Source organism: Poecilia reticulata, linkage group LG16, assembly GCF_000633615.1.
Source record: "Poecilia reticulata strain Guanapo linkage group LG16, Guppy_female_1.0+MT, whole genome shotgun sequence".
NCBI lineage: Eukaryota > Metazoa > Chordata > Actinopteri > Cyprinodontiformes > Poeciliidae > Poecilia > Poecilia reticulata.
The window spans coordinates 31,266,565-31,287,664 of NC_024346.1; the positions used below are offsets into that span (position 1 = coordinate 31,266,565).

General features: G+C 38.5%; 2 protein-coding genes across 5 annotated transcripts in view; one reads left to right on the forward strand and one right to left on the reverse strand.

Annotated features, from left to right (window-relative positions):
* slc6a20 (solute carrier family 6 member 20) overlaps positions 1 to 15,902 on the reverse strand; it is a 46,794-nt gene extending 30,892 nt beyond the window's left edge. The window contains exons 1-6 of one of the 2 annotated variants that reach the window (XM_008432827.2): positions 15,699 to 15,902; positions 2,249 to 2,389; positions 2,061 to 2,152; positions 1,287 to 1,514; positions 1,006 to 1,116; positions 650 to 891 (exon numbers count right to left, since the gene is read on the reverse strand). In XM_008432827.2, coding sequence (XP_008431049.1) covers positions 650 to 891; positions 1,006 to 1,116; positions 1,287 to 1,514; positions 2,061 to 2,152; positions 2,249 to 2,389; positions 15,699 to 15,822 — 938 coding nt within the window. In that variant the 5' untranslated portion in view covers positions 15,823 to 15,902. The remainder of the gene's footprint in view (positions 1 to 649; positions 892 to 1,005; positions 1,117 to 1,286; positions 1,515 to 2,060; positions 2,153 to 2,248; positions 2,390 to 15,698) is intronic. The other variant, XM_008432828.2, reaches the window with a different exon arrangement.
* On the forward strand, positions 2,370 to 19,697 carry LOC103478781 (uncharacterized). 3 transcript variants are annotated; one of them, XR_001777444.1, is made up of 11 exons: positions 2,370 to 3,219; positions 3,325 to 3,386; positions 3,720 to 3,854; positions 7,447 to 8,244; positions 8,487 to 8,651; positions 8,743 to 8,776; positions 8,949 to 9,042; positions 9,186 to 9,518; positions 9,624 to 9,795; positions 9,936 to 10,062; positions 10,448 to 13,251. XR_001777444.1 is itself a non-coding variant. In XM_008432829.2 (9 exons), exons 2-8 carry the CDS (start codon positions 7,505 to 7,507, stop codon positions 10,046 to 10,048), a joined length of 1,053 nt encoding a protein of 350 aa, XP_008431051.1. In that variant the 5' UTR covers positions 3,769 to 3,854; positions 7,447 to 7,504; the 3' UTR covers positions 10,049 to 10,062; positions 10,448 to 13,251. The 3 variants fall into 3 exon arrangements, 1 of the variants encoding a protein (XP_008431051.1); XR_001777443.1 differs by lacking the exons at positions 2,370 to 3,219; positions 3,325 to 3,386 and adding exons at positions 19,291 to 19,531; positions 19,613 to 19,697 and having other exon boundaries at positions 3,769 to 3,854; positions 7,447 to 7,543; positions 8,743 to 8,879; positions 10,448 to 10,770; XM_008432829.2 differs by lacking the exons at positions 2,370 to 3,219; positions 3,325 to 3,386 and having other exon boundaries at positions 3,769 to 3,854; positions 7,447 to 7,543; positions 8,743 to 8,879.
* Positions 19,698 to 21,100: the final 1,403 nt, after the last annotated feature.

Genomic DNA, 21,100 nt, shown 5'->3' on the forward strand with positions numbered 1-21,100 from the left:
AGCCCTCTCCTGTAGTCCATAGTACTTGTTTTTGATCTGTCTCTTCGATATTTTTCCAGTGGTTTTAAAGTCCTTGTGTTTCCGTTTCTAGATCAGTTTCTGGATTCACCTACGGGATCTGTTCCATTGTTGTCTCCTCTCGTGTGGATCACCCGCAAGTCTGCCTGCCCGCTGCTCCCTCCGCACCACTCAATCGCTCCTGGAAGGATCTAGGAGAACTACCTTTCTGTTATTACAAGGAAATAAAACCCTTACCTTTATTTCGGACTTGTTGATTTGCATGTGGGTCAGAAGGTTAAAGCCCACCATGACATTAGGATTCGTAAAAGGTGATTATGTCTATGAGATTTATGTCTGAATTGGAAGACAGACAAACAGATTAATGTCCAACAGTGACAGGACAGGACTGTGAACTGGGACAAAGAGAATTAACAGGCATTCATTGATATACAGTTGTCTCATCTGCATTTTACAGTTTTCATATTCATACATTTCAACAAGGCAAGACTATCAAAAATATATATATATTCCAAATGTAAAAAAAAAAAGTGTTTAACAAGAAGTCTTACATGCCTCCTTGAGCTTTCAAATGTTTGTAATGTTACTTAAATCCTCTGGAACAGACTAAAGCAATCTGAATAATACATACCTGTCCAAGCAATTCTCATAGTTGATAGTTGCCTTGAACCCATAGACGGCAAAGGTGACAATGGAGGCAAAGATAGATGTTCCACTGTTAATGAGGGAGACAATGATGGCCTGCCGCTCAAAGTTGTTGTGGTACTGGTTGTAGCTGGCGAAAGCTATGAGTGACCCAAAACCCAAACCCAGAGAGAAAAAGATCTGAGTGGCTGCATTGATCCAAGTAGTAGGATTGGCAAGTTCTTCCATCTAAAAGCACAGAGATGCACATGCACATGAAAATTAAAGCAAACCCCAGGGTTCTGATATCTAAAGCAAAGTGATAAGGCCTTGTGCATATTCCTAAAGCCAATCCATTCTCACCTTGGGTGTGAACATGTATTTGACACCATTTAGAGCTCCATGAAGAGTCATGCCTCGAATCAAGTAGATGAGCAGGACAACATATGGAAATGTTGCAGTGAAGTATACTACCTACAAAAGTCAAACAACACCATTATTGGTGCAATGCTTTTAATATGGTGAGGTGGATTTGTCAGGAAACAATATGAAGGATCACAATATTACAGTAAACTCTGTTAATATATGCAATTGCAGATGATATTATTGCTTTATTGAGTCTGTAAATAAGGAAGCTTTCTTGCCTTTCCAGTCGACTTTACACCTCGGATAATGAATAGATAAGTTATCACCCATGCAAGCAGAAAACACAGCGCTTGACCTGTGTGAATGCCTCCACTCTTTTCAATAGAGGGAGAGATGTTAAGGGTTTCTCTGTAGAAGAAATACTGGGTGGATGTAGCTTTTTCACACTCCTCTATAGGTCCGGTCCGGTTGGAATTTACAGGGCAAGCTGCCCAGGGCAAGACAGACTTGGAGGGAAGGTGGTGGGGATGCAAGGAGCACAGTAGGACAGACATTAGAAGTCAGCCAAAAAATATAATATACCAACTTTTTTCTGTGAAATCAATAGATTCTGAACAGGTTTTAATTTAGACAGTTTTTTTTCCAATTTGAGTCAACTAATTGACCCAAATTTACCTGATGCAGCTAAATTAATTGGTCCAAGAATTTACGACATTTTTTTTGAAGTCCTAAATACATGAAATTTACGACTTCAAATATTTGGCTACAGAAGGTTTTTACCTTCTGTAACTTAGATTGCACTTAGGTTAAGTCCAATATTACTACATAAAAGCTAATTCATAAAGCTAGAATAAAGACAGATGAACTGCTGAGTGTGCTAGAATGAAGATAGAACGTAATGGGCTATAAAGATGATTTAAACATCTCTTTGCTTTGGCAAATTATCAACATGTTCTAATTCTTCACAATCTAACACAGTCCTAAGTCCCAGCAGGTCCAACACAGTTTCAGAATTTGTTAAAAGAAAATAGAGCATTTAATAACCAACTCACTTGAAATGAGTGAAAGAGGTACCAGAAACTCCATGCATTGATAATGTTGTAATAGAGACATAAGTACATTGATGTCACAACACTGGCAAGTCCTGAAACGACGTAAGTAAAATAGGATAAAGGTTAGAAAGCAATGAATGAGTATCAAAGTTAGCATCAGAAAATGTGTTTGTAATCTAGACTTTTACCAAGTCCTCCTAAATATGGGCTTATAGCAGTCCATGCACCGATGCTGCCCAGACGCATTTTCTGACCAATGGCTAGCTCCAAGTAGAACAAAGGCACGCCTTCCAGAAGCAGCATGACCAGATAGGGAATCAGGAAACCCCCTGCAGGTGACAATATGAGACTCAGATAATTCAGAGCAGCAAACACCTCCACTTTAACATCATTAAGGTCTGATGTTGCAAAGGTTCATTTTAAAATTAATATGCCTTTTATAATTTCAATTATTTAAACGCTGTGCAACATCTTTAAAAAATAATAGCTTAGAAGATGACCAACAATGTCTTGGTAATTGAAAATAATGTTATGGAAACCAAGCTGAATGAAGAAAATTATAAACTAATAAGGTGAGTCAAAAACTGAATAACATATTCAGTTTTTTCCATTGTTGGTTTAAAGAAGATTTGTTGAAAGTGGCCAATATATTAATATCTGAACAAAACAACACAATGAGTGATGAAATATCCATGTCAAACTCACACATACTTGCAGAGAACATTCTTGTCTTGTCTTTTTGTAACCCACATAAAATGGGGATGCCTCTTTAAGAAACAGAGGTTAGGGAAGCTGGTCTACCTAGCCAATTGGAAGTTTAGTTTCCAGTGTGTTTAAACCAATCAGAATTCAGAATGCTGCTGCAAGTTCCACCCTTCTTCCCCGTATCCTTGTGTGTGTGAGCGGAAGAGAACCGCCATAAGAAGAAAACGGTTAAGCTGAGCAGCGTGAGAGTCTGTGTTAAAACGGTTATAGTACCTGATACGAACTCTAAACAAACCCTTTCCTAGATATAATGGTTGGTTATCATCCAACTTCTAAGCTGGAAGTTGTAAAATGAGAAAAAAAAAGACTGAACTTCAGTTTTTCTGCCGAGCACCGTTAGAGCTAACGGCTACTGGTTTCCTCAACGTTCATTTCGTTCTCCCTTCAGTTGAAGGTAAAGCCTAAATTACAGTATATTCTTACTTTGTTCACGATGAAAGCTCATATTATTCAGGATAATATGAGCTTCAGGGAAAATATGCCTTATTACACTATCTAGTGCCCCACGGTCCGGACTGAGAGCCGCCATATTGTTGTCCCAAACGTGTCGCATTGAGATCGGTGAGCATATTCTGTGCCTTTCATTTGGGTTTTTGTTCTGTTTATCACATTTTTGTTGAATAATATTGTTTAATTCAAATGTTAACTTTTACTAATTTTGGGTAAAATGTAATGTTTAATATTGTGTTTGAAAAATTGCTTATGCAATTTACAGAAAAGTAAATTGACAATGTAGTGAAAATACTGCATTGAGGTAAAGGAGAATTGTTTTATCGCAAATTATTTGATAACAAATTTATGTCAAATATGATGTCTACAGAAACATGATTTAAGGATTAAAGATAGAACAGCTTAATAAAATTCTATGATTCTGCTGGTCCTGTCTGCTGACAGGTCAGGGTTTTTTATGCTGGATTGTTCCTGAGGTGGATTCCTCCTGTGACTTCGATGGCCAGCCTTCCCACCTGGACTTAGAAAGAACCGGATTCAGTCTTTTCCATTTGGAGTCCTGCTGCACCCCGCGGTGTGGTAGGTCTGCATCACTCACATCTTCACACACAGTTGGTTATGAGTGAGACCACTGACTGACATTTTTCATTCTTATTGTTTAATCTTGGAATTTCTGATCTTACCTTTTGGACCAGTTTTTATTTGGAACTTTATAACAAACGGCTGTGTAGGAAATTCTCCTCATGTGAACGGTGTTGACTTGAACCTAATTGGAACTGAAATTGATTAATCTGTTGCCTATTACTATTTAGAATTCAGATTACCAGGGTGCACCCAAAAGATTTAAAACAGAACTAGCACTTGGCCAAGTATTTTTATTATTTCTTGTGTGTAATTTTATTTTCATAATTGTGTGTCTCGTACAACTGTTTGTCAATTTTATGGTTTATGTCACTAAAGCCAGTTGTTCTTTAAATTCATTTAACTGCCCTTGTGTGTCATTTAAACACCCCACCATGCTCCGATAGCTGAACCTATTGGCCCATTCATCTAATATACATAAAATACCCCTCTCATCTGTGTTACATTTTAGTGTCCAATCATGTCGCTCTCCCGGACAAAGCTGAGCTGTAGATATGACTAAATGAATGTGCTTTCTTTCATCCTATAGACTTTAACAGGGCTTAAAGAGCTCCGTCTGGGGGCCAGACTTTCAAGCAAAGCGAGCATTGGACCAAACGGCCCGCCTCAACTAAACTGTAGATAATAGACAAAGATGTCTGCCAATCAGAATTCTTGCTCCCGTGTTCTTGACCAATGACTGTAAAACGGTTTGTAGAAAAGAAGCGCATGCGTTCGGTTCGGCGATTAAATCAAATGCGATATAAAAGAAGATGGAGTTTGTCTCACCCGGTGATGTTTTATTGAGGATTTTTGTACATATGTTTCGGCAGTTCTGTGATCATGTCAAAGCAGCAACTTATTTTAAAAAGTGTTTTATTTTCGTCTGGATGCTGCCCGCTTCAATGGAAGGACAACAGAAAATCGCTCTTTGTATCCCTCTGAAAAATGAACCAATTTAAATAAAGAAATCCCTCCATGGGTGATACCACGATAGAGAGCGTTCATTTTATAGCGTTAACACGGTGCTGTAGGTGGTCCTGTATGAAACGGGGGTGATAGAACAACACAGCACTTTTAAATTTCAATAATCAGAATGCAGAAATTGTTTCCGTGGTTGTAAAAGGTTTATGTCAGTCTGCCTTTACGCTTCCCGACCGCCCTGCACCTTAGGGGCTTAAAAAAAGACGCACACATTGCGCAAAACTCTGAAACAGGAGAAGTGGGACATAAAACGGAGCGACGAACTAGATGTGAATTATGACATAAAAACAGAGAATCCGACGCTGAACAGTGAAAAAATCAACACATGATGTGAAACACATGACGATTAGGCGGCGCAGCAGGTGATGAGTGAAGATTACTGATGGTCAATAAATGATAAAATAAATGTAGCAACAAGAAATTAACTAAAGTGGACATAGCAATAAACCAAGAAAGGATAAAACTAATCAAATAAAACTAAATGGAAATGAATTGTTAAGTGGTAAAAGGTACAAGGGACAAGTTAAATATATGAATATCTTGGTTTTTTTTTCATCCATCCATCCATCCATCCATCCATCCATCCATCCATCCATTTTCTTCCGCTTACCCGGGGTCGGGTCGCGGGGGGAGCAGCTTCAGAAGGGAGGCCAAGACTTCCCTCTCCCCAGCCACTTCTTCCAGCTCCTCCGGAGGAATCCCAAGGCGTTCCCAGGCCAGCTGAGAGACATAGTCCCTCCAGCGTGTCCTGGGTCTTCCCCGAGGCCTCCTCCCGGTGGGACGTGCCCAAAACACCTCACCAGGGAGGCGTCCAGGAGGCATCCATACCAGATGCCCGAGCCACCTCAACTGGCTCCTCTCGACGTGGAGGAGCAGCGGCTCTACTCTGAGTCCCTCCCGGATCACCGAGCTTCTCACCCTATCTCTAAGGGAGAGCCCAGCCACCCTGCGGAGGAAACCCATTTCGGCCGCTTGTACCCGTGATCTCGTTCTTTCGGTCATGACCCAAAGCTCATGACCATAGATGAGGGGGGGAATGTACATTGACCGGTAAATCAAGAGCTTTGCTTTTTGACTCAGCTCTCTTCACCACGACGGACCGGTACAGCGCCCGCTTCACGGCAGACGCTGCCCCAAACCGCCTGTCGATCTCCCGCTCCCTTCTTCCCTCATTCGTGAACAAGATCCCCAGATACTTAAACTCCTCCACTTGAGGCAGGACGACCCCCCTGACCCGGAGAAAGCACTCTACCCTTTTCCGGCTCAAGACCATGGCCTCGGATTTGGAGGCACTGAGCCTCATCCCGGCCGCTTCACACTCGRCYRCGAACCGCTCCAGTGAGAGCYGCAGATCACGWTCYGATGWAGCCAACAGGACCACATCATCCGCAAAAAGCAGAGATGCGATCCTAAGGCCACCAAAACGGATCCACTCAACACCTCGGTTGCGCCTAGAAATTCTGTCCATGAAGGTAATGAATAGAATCGGTGACAAAGGGCAGCCTTGGCGGAGTCCAACTCTCAACAGAAACGAGCCCGACTTACTGCTGGCAATGCGGACCAGACTCTGACACCGGTCATACCCTACCCTAACCCTGACAGCCCGTATCAAAGTATGGGGTTCTCCGGGAGTACCCCATACTCCCGGAGAACCCCCCTCAAAAGCAGAGTTAATTTTACTCTAATAGAGTCACATTTGTTAATGTAACTCCAGGGTATATATTATTAGTAGTTAAAATAAGGTGTTAAAAGAAAGCGTTTCCATATCAAATCCGGAGGTGTTAAAATGGAATTAGTAACTCTTGATTTTTTAGCTCTAAACTCCTACAGCAGCTATAACACTGTTGGAGTAAATTCACTGACTCCGCCCCATATTCAGTTTTCCAACGAACCGAAGCGACCGAAACAGATATTTACAGTTTGTTTCCACATGGGCCAGTTGTTCACCACGCTTGGTAAGTATTTTTTTATGAGATGGTTTTAATTATTATTAATATTTTGAGTTGAAACCAACCTATGTGATGGGCATTAGCCACGTTGTTCAGTGATGCGGCATAAATATGGTTTCGCATTAGCTTGTTGAAATTCATCATTTGCAGGTAAAACTAGAGCATTGAAAAATGCGTGCAGATGAACACTGACTTCATTTTTGCTAACTTAAATACATCTTACGCAATTTTCATATTGTGAAAGGCTGACAGTCATGTCGATACTTCAAGTTTGAAAACTATTTCCGAACACGAAGCTAACTGCGGTAGCTGTTCTGATTCGGTTCTGAGGTTACATTTAAATTCCTCCAGAGTTTTGTTCACATGGTTTAAGTAAAAATAAAAGGTTGAGGATTTGTATTCATTTTGGCACTAACTGTTGTGCATTAAGAGAAGATAATTTTAACAAATTACTTTTGAGAATATAATCGTTTTATAAAATTGTCTTGTAAGGTGCTTGGGCTTACATAAGTTCTAGCTCGTAGTTTTTTTCCCCTCTTTTTCTTTCTTTTTGCCATGCCATTACCAAATCTTTTGTAAAGCTATTTTATTTTATTTTTTAATTTATCTCTACACAGGAGATGCTTGCAAAGGTGAAGTGTGGTGGTGTACAAAAGTACATTAAAGTTCCACAAAATGAGGAATGGTTCAATTGTCTTCAGTTTCTTCAAGATGGTTTGTATTTATGTGCTATTTAAATTGGTATAGACTAATTACATATGAGTGAACAACATATATTGTCCGACCCAATTATCTTAATTTCAGTTGCGGGCAAATTTAACTTTCAGCCTACACTCTTCACTGAAAGTGTACTTATCCTCACTGACATGTCAGACACTGAAGTTGATATAGACATTTTTGATGAGTTGGTTAAGTCTGGGGTCCAAGCTTTCAAAGTTGGATACAAAAATCAGCCAACCTCAGGTAAAACAACTCTACAATAATTTGGTGTAGGCTTCTTCTTGATATTGGATGAATGTTGGTCAGATTTAACAACCTTTATGATCCCAACTTTTTTTCTTTTTTTTTTTTATTGTAAAATCCTCTTACATGTTGAATGCTTACCACATATAATTTATGTTGTCAGGCATTATTCCAGTTGTTTTGCATTGTCATGTATTTTGCTGTAATTGAAAAAAAAATAATTTTATGGTCTTTGATAGAGATTTTTTGGTATTATCATTTTGTTGTTACTTTAGTTCATATTCAGTCTAATGTTAGTTAGTTTAAAGTGTTCTCTTTTTTAGTGTGTATTAACTGACCTGGAAGTCACAACTGCCTGTTCATCTTCATGTGAAACAGTTTGACAGAGATTTGAACCGGGCTCAGACCGTAAATCAGATATCACATCTGGAACTGGGTTGCTAGTTGTTTGGGTAAATTGTTTTACAACCTTTGCTGTTTTTCCTCTGCTGTCTATCTTGCCTATCCTCCCTCTTTGAAGTTTGATAATAAAAGACAAGCTCTACCCAAAGATATTCAGAACGCTCTGTGAACGGCTCGGAGGAGCAGTTGACAGTTTTCTCCTTTTGCAAAAGCTTGGTCATGAAATTCATATACGTTGTCTGTGGTTCCTTTAAGTAGGTTCTAGAAAAATACCTATCAGTCTTTTTTCTAGATTTTGAGATCTGTGTGGCGGAAGATGAAGCACAATCCTCAGCAACAATCCCTCTCGTCCGTCCGCCCAGCTTCTTCTTGCTCTTCAGATTCCACAATTATTCTGAAAAGTTCTAAGAACAGTAAGAAGGAACTTGGAAAGCATGGTCGTGAGGAAGCAAAACAGGTTAGAAGCAAAGCCAAAAGTTATTTCCAGTGCTTAAATGAATATTACAAGCACTAACATTTTGGGTGTTTGGATTTAATCTCTCTCACAGAAGGTGCGTACTGCCCTGAGGTCAAACCCAAAGGGTGAGGAAATCATGAGTGAATACAACAAAACTAAAACACTGTCAGATGCAACTCGTCGACAAATGGTCAACATACTGGTTGCAGATATGATAGAATCACACGGGTAATACTTCTTGATGACAGAAAGCAGTGTTGAGTGAGCAGCATAGCAATTTTTTTTTGTTTTTGATAGGAGGATTCCACCCATAAGTGTTCGGACTAGCTATGCACTGGGGATTTTAACGCTTTTTCCATATCTTCAAGATCCGTACTCAAAAAATGGCTATGTAAGTGTTAATATCTATGAAACCTAATTTCTCTGTTATTGATGAATGATGAAAGATAGTTGAAAATGTTTTCCTTTGTTCCATTTTTTTATTGTGTATGTTTTTTGTTGGGTTGTGTGTGTGGCTGATGTATGCATGAGCAGGAACATTTCTATGATCCAGAAGCCAACACTGGGTACCTAGCCTGGAGGCTGAAGACTGTTCAGCAAAACACCTTTGATGGAGCACATGGGTCTCCCAAGCAAAACTTCCCAGATGGCCCAACAACAGAAAGAGGATCTTTGCTTGTTAGTGGACAGTTGTTTGGGGAGGAGTGCGTAGAGGCCCTGTCTGTCATTAGACACTCCACAGATGAGTCTGTGATTAAAGAGAAGATGAGAGCCACCTTTGAATACAGACAAAAGATGGTTCATGACCCTGATGCTACATCATCAGTCTTGGATATCTTCTCTCGTTTTCATGATACCCCTGGGCTGGTGAGTATATTTATAGATATTTTACTTTAAATCTAAAAAGTGAAGAAAATATCCCAAGGATGCTAAAGTAACCAGTATTTGGTTTCTGTTTTTTCTTATTACAAGATTGACCAGGATTTCTCAATGATGCTTGGGGACGAAGTGTCGGGAAGATTTCTTTCCAAATCGTCTTCATATTTCAAACCAAAAGTCATTGCAGAAAGCCAAAGTCTTCCATCAACTCCTTCTGTTGAAGAGTTACGAGCTTCTTTTGACCCAGAGCCCTCAAATCACTGTGGTAAATTGGGACAGTGTTTCAGTATATACTTACTTGTACCTTTGTTTTTAAAAGTCAAATTTGATCTTTTGCCTGAATTTCACGATTTCTGTTTTCCAGTTCTTTAAAATTTTGTCTCAAATATGCTTGTTGTCATCAAGGATGGGATAGTGACCTGGCAGCTCTTCTATTGTTGCTGCATCTCCTACCCCCCACATCAAGAGGCCACAAAAAACAGCAAAGATTAGCTCAGCACAGGCAGCCAATCGTCTAGTAAGATTCCTCAAAGTAAGCACCATTAGCCTTTTTGTAAACCCTCTTTGTGGCTAATGATTTTTGTCCTGTATGTTGTATGACTTTGTAAAAATTGGTAAGCCTTGAAATAAAACCATGAAAGATGGAATTATGCCTTATCTATTGATCAGACAAGGGATCAACAAATACTATGATGGCTCTGCTTTAAAAAAAGTTAATTGACAGATCTGGGGTCAGTACACACTCAGGCTGTTCAAAAAGAAGAATTTTAAATTAAAAAAGCATTAGTATGTTGATTTGTTATTGTACTTGGATAAAGCTGCGTTAAGACAAGTTACTTGGTTGGGCCTGTAGAGATTATATGTAAACGTAACAGTTGAATTTTACTCATGACTGATGCCTGTCATTCAATTTACAGGAAGGAGTCAGTCTCACTACCTTCCTGGAGAAAGTTGACACCAGCCAGCCCTTCCTCCTCTGCATTGGCGAACAAAAGAAGAATATTCTGAGGTTCTTCATCGTTGTTGACCAGAAAGCTATTCCATGTGCTGCTCCAACTTCAGTGGCTGCTTTTGATGTGCTGTTCAAAGCTCACTTTGTCTTCAGCCTCTCATATGATGAAGCTCTTTCCAGTTTCTATACCTTCATTCAAACTACCATCTACAATATTGATGTTGGGAACACAAGAGAAAGAACACGAGTCAAGGAGCTGAGAGCATGTCTACTGCGAGGTGAAAAAAGGTGAAAGTGTCAAAATGCCGCAGAATATAAACACGTATAGGAGGGCTTGAAAACCATTTGACAATGTTCACATGCTTTGTTTGTAAAATGCACCACAAAGACTGTTCAACTCTTTGTCAACATTTAAAATTCCATCATGGTTTATATCCAGCTAAAAGTTTACGTTTAAAATGTGGAGAGCAGGGTTGTGTTTCATCTTTTTGCACTTGCAATGGCTCTTGAAAACATATTCACAATGTACATAGTCATCATGATAAGCGTGTAGGGATACAACAGGAAGCTGTCATCCAAACACATTCTCAAGAAAAATTTTTAGGTGATCAACTAAGTACTTCTTCATCTACCTCACAAGTTCCTGCTGTTCTCACACAGGACTCGCTTGTTGGAATGTGTGGCTCTACAGTCGCTCACTTACAAGCTTCTGGATTTCTGAAAGTGCTGTTCAAACAGTAATTTCTTCTGTGGAGGAAGTTGTCACTGATGTTCAGAGTCAAGCAAGAGAAGCAGTACTCCAAACATTTTCTTCTGATAATAAGAAATCAGACATTTACAAAAAAGTTGAACACAGTTTAAACCAATTACAAAACCCTTTTAACACTGAAAAAAAAGACAAAAATATGATAAAAAATGGGACATAGTTGAGCCTAAACAATTTGTACTTGGTGTAGATTGGATACACGTAGACAAAGAACTACAGGTGTTAATAGCCAAATACCTGTAAGGGACAAAATACATGTATGTACCTATTTTAGGTACAATCAATTCTATTTTTAAGAATAGTGAAATTAGAGAACTTCTCTTGCATGAGAAACAAAAACAAACAGGTCTATACAAAGACATTACTGATGGATTATATTTCCAAAATCATCCTCTGTTTTCGCAACAGAAATATGCTTTACAAATTTTGCTTTATTATGATGATTTTGAAACTGCTAACACATTAGGTTCCAAAAAAGAGATACATAAATTAGGCTGCATTTATTTCACAACACTAAACCTCCCACCAAAGGTAAACTCTGTGCTAATGAATGTGCATTTGGCTGCTCTGTTCTACACAGAAGATTTAAAAAAATATGGGTTTGAAGAAATACTAAAGCCTCTGATTGATGACTCGAAAATTTTAGAAACCAAAAGAATCCTGCTTCCATTTATAGAAGAGCCAGTCTTTGGTTCTGTTATTCAAATTACAGGTGACAATCTTGCTTTAAATGGCTTATTGGGTTTTGTTGAATCATTTAGTGCAACACACTGGTGTAGGTTTTGTTTGATAAATAAGGAAGAAATTCAGTCTGTTTTTAATGAAGATAATTCTGGGCTTGTTCTCTTCATTCTGAACATTGTAATGCATTACGTGAAGACCCTGCTCTCTCTTCTGTTTATGGAGTTAAACAATCTTGTGTTCTCAATTCATTAGAATATTAACACAGTACAGACAATTATGCTGTTGATATAATGCATGATTTGTACAGTATGAGCTCAAACCTTTTTTTCAATACATGATCAAAAATGACTATATTTCTATTGGCACATTATTAAACAGGATACAACGTTTTAATTATGGCTTTGTGGAGCGCAAAAATAAACCAAGTGTGTTAAAAATAGATGATAACAGCAAGCACTTAGGTTTAAATGCTATTCAAACATGTATCCTCCGTAATACTCGGCTCATTTTTGGAGACAGTTGAGCGTGACAACAGCCGCTGGAACCTTGTTCTCTTGTTGTTGCAGATTGTTAACATTGTGTTATCCCCAACCCTTACTGATGGCATGATATGTTATCTGAAACATCTGATCTGTGATCACCATAACATGTTTAAGAATTTGTACCCTGACAAAAAATTAATTCCTAAACACCACCTAATGATTCACTATCCAAGATGTATTAAGAAAATTGGCCCTCTAATCTACATATGGTGCATGCGTTTCGAAGCCAAGCACAATTTTTTTAAAAAGTCCATAACAATTTTAAAAACCTTACTAAGTCTCTTGTAAAGAGACATCAGCGTCAATTGGTCTTTAATTATGAAAAGTATTGTTTTACAAGATTTGAGTTTGGTCCCTTAAAATTGAGAACAGTTAACACCTTGAAAGGTGGACATTTATTGTGTGAGCTATGTTTCTACTACAAAATGGGTAAAAATGTATGGTATTGAATATCGTGTTGGTCTTTACTTATGTAATGGAATGTTTAGTGATCTGCCCGTCTTTAAGAAAATTTGCCATGTTATTGTACATGAACAACGTCACTCATATTAATTAGGCTGTGCTGTGACAACCTTGTACTTTGATGAACACTTCCATTCGTATTGCATTGAAGAAAAAAGTGATGAACATGCTGTTATTTGCATTGAACAACTGACATATGTGAGACCCTTAGTCAAACAATATTGTAATGAAGGTGAGAACATGTACATTGTTCCATATTGTTACATGTTTTACATTGTGGTGCTGTTTTAGAATAAATGCATTTCAGAAAAATCATTGCCTTTTAAATGTTTATTTCACTGAATTTATAAGGAATTTCTCAAATTTAAAAACAAAAAAATTTTCACCTTTTTAGTAATAATTACATATAACTCTTATGTAGTTACAAAAAAAACTCCCTGTGGAGTTAATATTTAGGCTCCAACACTGAGATAGTGCTAGCAAGTGTTAAAATATTAACTCCAGAAGATTTAATATTTGACACTTAATTTGAGTTAAGGTACCAACTCTCCAAAAAGAGTTCAAAAACACTAAATGAACACTTTCTGGTGTAGATCCATACAGACACTTTAAAAGTGTTGAAATCAAATCAGACAGAGTTCATTTGGACCTGCTGGATTTGCTGTGCAGGCTCAGCTTCCTCAACTGAAGGCATGTTGGTGATTGAGGAGGTTTTGAAGGATTCCGCCCACCGACCCACAACGTCCCGAGTTTTTTTCCCGTAATTCATTAAATAACTGCTAAATGGTTGATAATCTCACACAGTCTACCCACCTCTCTTGAAAAAAACTGGGTCATAAATTGACACTTTTACCTTTTTCTCTCTCTATCTCTCTATTAATTAAAAACCTAACTATTATTTTTCTTGGCAGCATAGTAACTGCCACAGTCGTTCTTGTCTTATACTGACTGCTGCTGAAAACGTCACAGTCAAGCGCGAGCAGGAACGAACCATTTCATGCAGATCCAGGGGGGTTCAGAGCAAATATAAATGTGTTTTTTGGTCTGGGAGGGGTAACATTTAATTTTTACTGCTAAAAACAATTTTATAAAACACAATATAATTAATTTTGTAATTGGCAGGGCTCCATTTTTTTTTTTACATTTCTATGAAAAAAAAAACAATTGTGGAGGGCCCCCTGTTGGTCAGGGGCCCTTGGAATTGTCATAACTTTTCCCTCCTCTACGGCGCCCCTGCTTACGTTATCTATTATTTTGTAAAATGAAATCACAACTTTAGAATGAAATTGTGTGTTTTGGTAATATAATAACATAGAAATCATTTTTTTAAAAATCAGTTCCACTTAGTGGGGCCTCTAGTGGCCTTGGGGCTCTCAGTGGCCGCTTAGTTTGCTTTTACCGTGGGCCAGCCCTGCCCAAGTGGCTGTGGAGAGGGACGTCTGAGTCTGTCCGATTAGGCAGTGACCCCAGCGACCTGACCCCAAATAATAAGAAGAGATTGGATGAATGGATGGACATTAAACCCAAAAATCCTAACATGATTTTTTACAGTAGACTAATTTTCACAATTTTAATGTATGTAAAAACATAGCCATTAAAAATGAAAAAGTGCCTTTAGGTCAAAGAAGAGGCAATGCTGTTTGTGAAATGTTATGATGTTCGTCTCATCATAAACATTTGAAGCACAAAGCAGAAAAAGGTTCATTTAAAAGGTGAGCAGTGACATCAATCGGGAAAATTTCACTCTTCAAATCAGTCTATGGAGTTATAGGAATGGAAATAAAACATTAAAGGCTCCTGATCACGTTGTTTTAGTAGATCATCAACATCTTCTAATCCTTCTCAGTTTTGTCTCTGCATGTTTTCTCCCCTTCCTCACAATGACGCAAACTAATGATGTGCAAAGCTTGTTTTAAATGTTTAAACGTACCACGGCGCAGTGGACTATAATTTAAACCATAATCTTAGCCCTTAAATAAACTATATCGTGTCTCGTGATCTCTTCGTTGTTTATTCCAAGGTAATGAGTTAAGTAATAAGGATTAGTAAGTAATAAGTTCTTAGAATTCGAGGTTTTCCATAACATTGCAAACACGCACAAAGTGGTTCTGATGACCCTGAACAAATGAAGACATCATATCGACACAAACGGACATTCTGTCACCACCACATTTAATTCAATATTTTACAGACTTTTAACTATAAGAAAGAACTTTGGAATGAATCATAAAAAATGATTTATCAGTCATTTTTTCTTCATAATTAACAATCCGTAAAGTATAACCTCTCCACCTTTTAAAACCGAAGAAGTCATTATTTGACAGAAATGTTTTCCACTGCGCAGCTTTGTGGTGACCAGCAGCAGCTCCGGGTTCCCTTATGGAAAAGTACCACCAAACACACGTCTCGCTTTAAAACAGTGACGTTTGCCTCAGCTCACTGTAACACAAAGACTTATTCATACTAAGCTTATAATATTAATGCTTAGTAACATACTAAGCATTCCACATACGTTTAGATTCCCATCTATTTTTCAAGCTGGAAATAAAGCACAGCGTCTCATTTAAAATACTGGACCTGGCGTTACTGAACACCACTGATCTGATAAATAGAATCAAGCTGATTCCGCACAATTACTCTTCAAACAGCTTCAGCTTCCGCAACAAAAAAATACAGTAAACCACACAAACATCAGTTGTTTACGCATCTGACAAACATGGACATTACAGTAAAGTAACCGGAGGTAAGAATGCATAACTTACCTCCACCGTGCATTTGACAGAGGTAAGGAAACCTCCACACGTTTCCCAGTCCGACGGCATAAGAAACACAAGCCAGTACAAACTGCAGAGGACTTTCCCAGTTGTCTCGATCATCGCTCGCCATGCCTCCGGTCTGTGGAAATGCGTCTGTGTGCTTATGAGCTTATACTGGCGGAAGTAGGAGAGTCTTTCTGGAGGAGTTAAGAAATAACTACACTGACCATAAACGGCTGATGATGGAGCGAAGCTCCTTGGATCATGTAGTTCTTGAACAAAAATGAATTATTTGTGATTAAGCTCAGTGGGTCTATTTGTTTCATATTTTGATTAAGACATTCATTCACCCCTTTTCACTGTTATTTAATATTTAATAAAGTCATAAACCAAACTCCATAATTTTAATAACGTGTAAAGTGGGCGGGGCTTGTATTTAAGGCTATGAATTTTTAAATAGTCCAGCTTTCAGTGGAAAATAACCCTGTGGAAAATATAACGCGGAAGAAACATTTTGATGCTTAGTAAAAGATTTGATTCTTAATATTTTTTGTTGTTCTTAAAACAACCCAAACAGAAAATCTTCACCAAAGTAGAACCATTTCTTATCATTGATAAAAAAAATAATTGGTATAGTTCTCCACATTTAAATAGAATCATTCTTTGCTGAGTAATCAAGTACTTCAGTTTTTTTTTAAATATTACAAAAAAATACATAATATTAAAAATTATGTTTTTTGCATTTGTATGGTAGCAATAGGTGTGGCTGAAACTATATATACTAAACTATATATACACTGTAAAAAAAAGAAAGTCCGTAAATTTCACAGAAAGAAATGGTAAAATACAACAGATTCTGACCGTAAAATCCGAAACATTTTATTACTGTAGAAAATACATGGAATCACTGTCAGTCAACACTGCAAAATAAGTCTGTAAACTTACGTCAAAAAATGGTAAAATAGTTACATTTGCTGACTGTAATATAAAAACCACTTAATTACTGAAGAAAATACATGGAATTACAATAACTTCATAAACATATATTAATCAGCCAAAATTCCAAATTTTGCTGTTTTTTTAAAGGTTTTGTTGGTTCTAGGGGCCATTATTTGAAAGTAGTTTGACAGGAAAGAGAGAGGGGGACGACATGCAGCCAGGCTGGGAATTGAACCTGCAACCACCACCATGAGGACTAAGGCCTAAATACATGGGTTGTGCTTCGCCACCACAGCACCACTTGCTGATGTTTATATCTATGATGTAAAACCATAAACCAGACTGCAAAAGTAATTTACATAGAATGTTGGTGTGATACTTTGGTTTGTTTTTTAATAATTAAATCTATAAAGACTTTGATATATCAAACTGAAATCTCAAAGGAAGACCAGGTATCGAACTGGCAATCCACCAATTACAGGGCAAACTCCTGCAGCCGACACCACCATCATGAGACAAATTGACCATAGATTTGTCATTCATTTAGAGAACTGTATGGTAGGCCCTGCTGCTTGGACGAAGGTGAAGTTGGGTAAAGAGCGATGCCACCTAATTTTTCTCTTCTGTCAGCATCTTTCCTTTACCAAAAGAATATGGCCAATTTTATTAAGAGGAAACCACAGCTGTCGGTATCTTATCGTATTTTATATAATACGGTAAGATACCGACAGCTGCAGTTGACAGACACTTAACGTATTTAAGAAAATACTGTAAAATACTGGAAGTTTTGGTCGATAGAACTTTACCGTATTTTATAAAATACAGTAAAATACTGACAGCCAGTATTTTACTGTAATTTTACAGTGAAATTATTGCAACCCTACAATGTAAAAAAAACATATATTTTACCAGGCACGTGGGGGCTTGGGGGGGCTTGAGCACCTGCCCTTTTTGCTCCTTGCCCCCAAGTGCCCTTTTGGTCAATTTATTTTTATTTTTTTGTGCATTATTATTTTCTAAGCCCTCTTCTGACACATGACATGTACTAAAATTATTATTATTTTTTTGTTAATTAATTTATTTTTTTGTACAACATAATAAGCCCTCCGGTCACCTGTTACCTTTGACCTTTTGCCCGTGACGCATGGCGCAATTGCCTCTCACGCAGTGAGATAAGGCGGCTAACTGGAGCTCAACTTAGCGAACGTTCCAGATTACAGATCAGATTTTGGCGAAAAAAAAAAAAAAGGTTTTTGGTGAATAAAGTGGAGTAGACTTGCTGCTTGTCAGATGATGGAAAACGTTGAAGTATCGTTTCTACTTCAGCTTAGAGTCGCGGTTTATGCAGAGAGGTAATGAAATACAACAGACACTGACAGGCCTCTGCATCTGCCTTTCTCTGAAGAACTACTGAGTGGGAGGAGACAGCCAGGTGAGGAGAAACTGTTCTTATCTACCGATTCACTATTTTTATCATACAGACATTAGACTGTTGTTGTGCTATTAGCTAGCTGCTAGCTAACGACTTTGCTAGCAAAGCAAGATAACTAAAAGCTTCTTCCCTGTGTACGAGGCACATCGCCCATCCAAAACCGATCATCTCCATAATGGATATATGTCTGATCTTCTTGATTTTGTTGTGATTTTAGGCCCTGCCCACGACTCTTGTGAGAATCACAAGCATAACTTTGAGTCAAACAAAAACTATATTAAGAAAAGATTTCTGACAAGCACAAATAAGTTTGTCTTGCAAAAAAATGCACTTCATGAGACGAATGTGATTTAAATGTTTAAAAACGTTTTTTTAAGCAAAACTCAGTAGGCCTTTCTCATGGTGACATGCATTAACAATTCAATATTTGCTTTTGGTTTTTTCCGTTTTTCTGCAGTTCCACCTTAAAGTTTGCTGCAGCTCTGCTGTCCTGAATGGACCGTCTTCATCTCCACTGTAGCAAACAGGCAGCTCTTTTTATAGATTACAGTCACTAAAAGGTTGCATTGTGCCCTTGTTTATATTTTAATAAATTCTGTAAAGACAAAATATGTCTGGTGATCCAGCTCTGATTTTCATATCTTGCTAAATTGCGGGTTTGAATATTGCAATGCTTTCCTATAACAAAGTAGACTTGCAGAAAGAAATTACTAATAAAATATCTTACATATGCATATATAGAGATGTTCGTTAGCTTTGATTGTATATGTCACATTTTTGTAATTTATCATTGTTTATTAAACTCTGAAAGCTGAGAGGCTGTTAATATTCTGTCCTAGAATGCGGTTAGATGGGCCCTTTTTTTTTTTTTGAGCACCTGCCCCTTTAGTGGCCTCTGCTCGGCCCTGTATTTTACGGTAAAACGCCGGCAGCTGGGGTTGGTGAAATTCCAGTGTTGGGAACCCGGGTCGTTGGAATGGTTCCTTTTTGCTGCTTTCCCCACCAGAGGGTGCCAAGAGGCTGTTCCCTCTTGAGGGCTTTGCCGGTGGTTCCTGGATTCCTGCACAGCTGCAATTAATCAGATCATCTGGAGGAGTATATGAGGATAGCTGCCTACACTTCAGATCCAGAGTGTTAGCCAGTATTTGGTATTCCAGCCCTCCATGCTTCTCACTGTGATCTCCTGTTGTGGACCTCAAGTGATATCTCTTAGTGGTTCTTCTTCAGGTTATTCCTTGTGATGCTGTGGACCTACTGGTTGCCAGAGTTCCACTGACACCTCTGCAGTAAACCAAACCTCTTTGGATACCCTGTCGTCAGTCTCACTCGCTCCTCGCCTCCTGTGATCCAAAGCTTACCTGTCCGCCCTCCACCGCAGCCTCTTCGTCGGTGAAGCAGCAACCATCCACCTGACCCAAACCCCAGTAACACTGATTCTTCCGCCCAGACAAGACCTACCTCCACCCAAGTAAGACCAGTCCGTTTAGTCTGACACTGCCGTTTTCCACAATCCCTGAACTCACCATCTCCCTTTTTTTTTACATTCCAGTTCTCCGTTGATCCAGATTGCAGACTTTCCCCAGAACCTGATTGTTGATCATTATTTTGTGTTTACAATAAACTTATTTAACTGATTTCTGTTCTCCGTCTGGTGTTCTGCATGTGGGTTAAGAAATTAGACTCCATTATGACATATAGGTAAAATCTTTTTTGTTTGTTTGTTTTGTTTTACGGTAAAACGCCAACAGCCGCAGTTGTCGAAATTCAACTGTAAAAATCAATTACAGGTAAAATCTTTTTTGTTTTACGATGGAATTTTGGCAACCCCAGCTGCCAGCGTTTTACTGTAAAATCTACGTTTTCTTTTTTACAGTGTTTATATATGTTACAGGTCCCGGGTGTCATGACTGCTGAAATAGTGATGACACACAATCTGAAGCGTAAATAAACAAAAGTCAGCAATGACGACCAAGCGCTGCTGTTGACATCCAGATTGCGTTATTTTTATTCAACAAACAAACCTTTCAGTGTTTAATGTTTTACATTGCCATGGTTTCATGAACTTGGTGTATTTCCCTCACAGGCAACAATGAACCTCACACATCACCCTCTCACACCTCCATCCCCCACCCAGATGAAGATAACCACGGCCCGTGCACCAGACACGACAATCAACTGCCACAAAGCTTTACGGCATCTAGTAACTGATTTTAGATGAATACTATTAAAACCAAACAATAGAACTTGTCAAACGACGTTAAGATTTAACAGCGAGCCAATGTTAACCTCGCCTGATAAAACTGGCCAAACGGTGCACAGAAACTGTAACTAAAAGACATATTCTGGTCAATTAAGATGTAAATATCTTACACGGTAGTTTTGGTCTTTTCTTTTAACCGTATACAGACCTGAAGAGTAGATAAACAAAAGTCAGCAATGACGACCAAGCGCTGTTGTTGGCATCCAGATTGTGTTTGAGGCAAACCGGAAGTCCATCCCAAAACCAACCTGGAAGCAACGCCCCCCCAAACAAAGGTTCCACTTCGCCATTACCGCTGTGATTTCCTTCAGTTAGTGCGTGGCGCTTTGTAACTGAAATCCGGGAGACTTGACTCAAAATGGACTGGAAGCAATGAAGACACTCCTGTTCAGTGTTTTCTACTTTTACAGGTAAAAGTATACCTGCCTATAAATGTAGGCAGATAAAGAAGCCGAACTGCAAATAAAATGTAATTTGTTAATTGTTTTAGAAAATAGAATAAATTATACATGAAAATATTTCAAAATTATAAAAAAAACAAAATACTGTGGTGGCATTTTTAGGTGTACCACACGCTCCCCAACTTAAAAGCCAGTGATGACAATTCACAAAAGAACCTTTTTCCTTCAGTGTACACATCTTAGTATACAAAATTATAAGGCGTGGCAAAAGGCACTGTCGTTGCATAAGGTACAGTCTGATGAGGAGCATTAAAATGTCCTTGTACAGGTTGCATTACCCACAGTGGTGAAGCTTGTAACCCACACAGTCCAACAT

Excerpts from the sequence above, each read along its gene's own strand:
- LOC103478781 (XM_008432829.2), top strand. The coding sequence starts at position 7,505 with ATGAGGAATGGTTCAATTGTCTTCAGTTTCTTCAAGATG. Across the intron at positions 9,043-9,185 it reads CGTACTCAAAAAATGGCTAT|GAACATTTCTATGATCCAGA; the intron begins GTAAGTGTTAAT and ends ATGCATGAGCAG. Across the intron at positions 9,796-9,935 it reads AGAGCCCTCAAATCACTGTG|GATGGGATAGTGACCTGGCA; the intron begins GTAAATTGGGAC and ends GTTGTCATCAAG.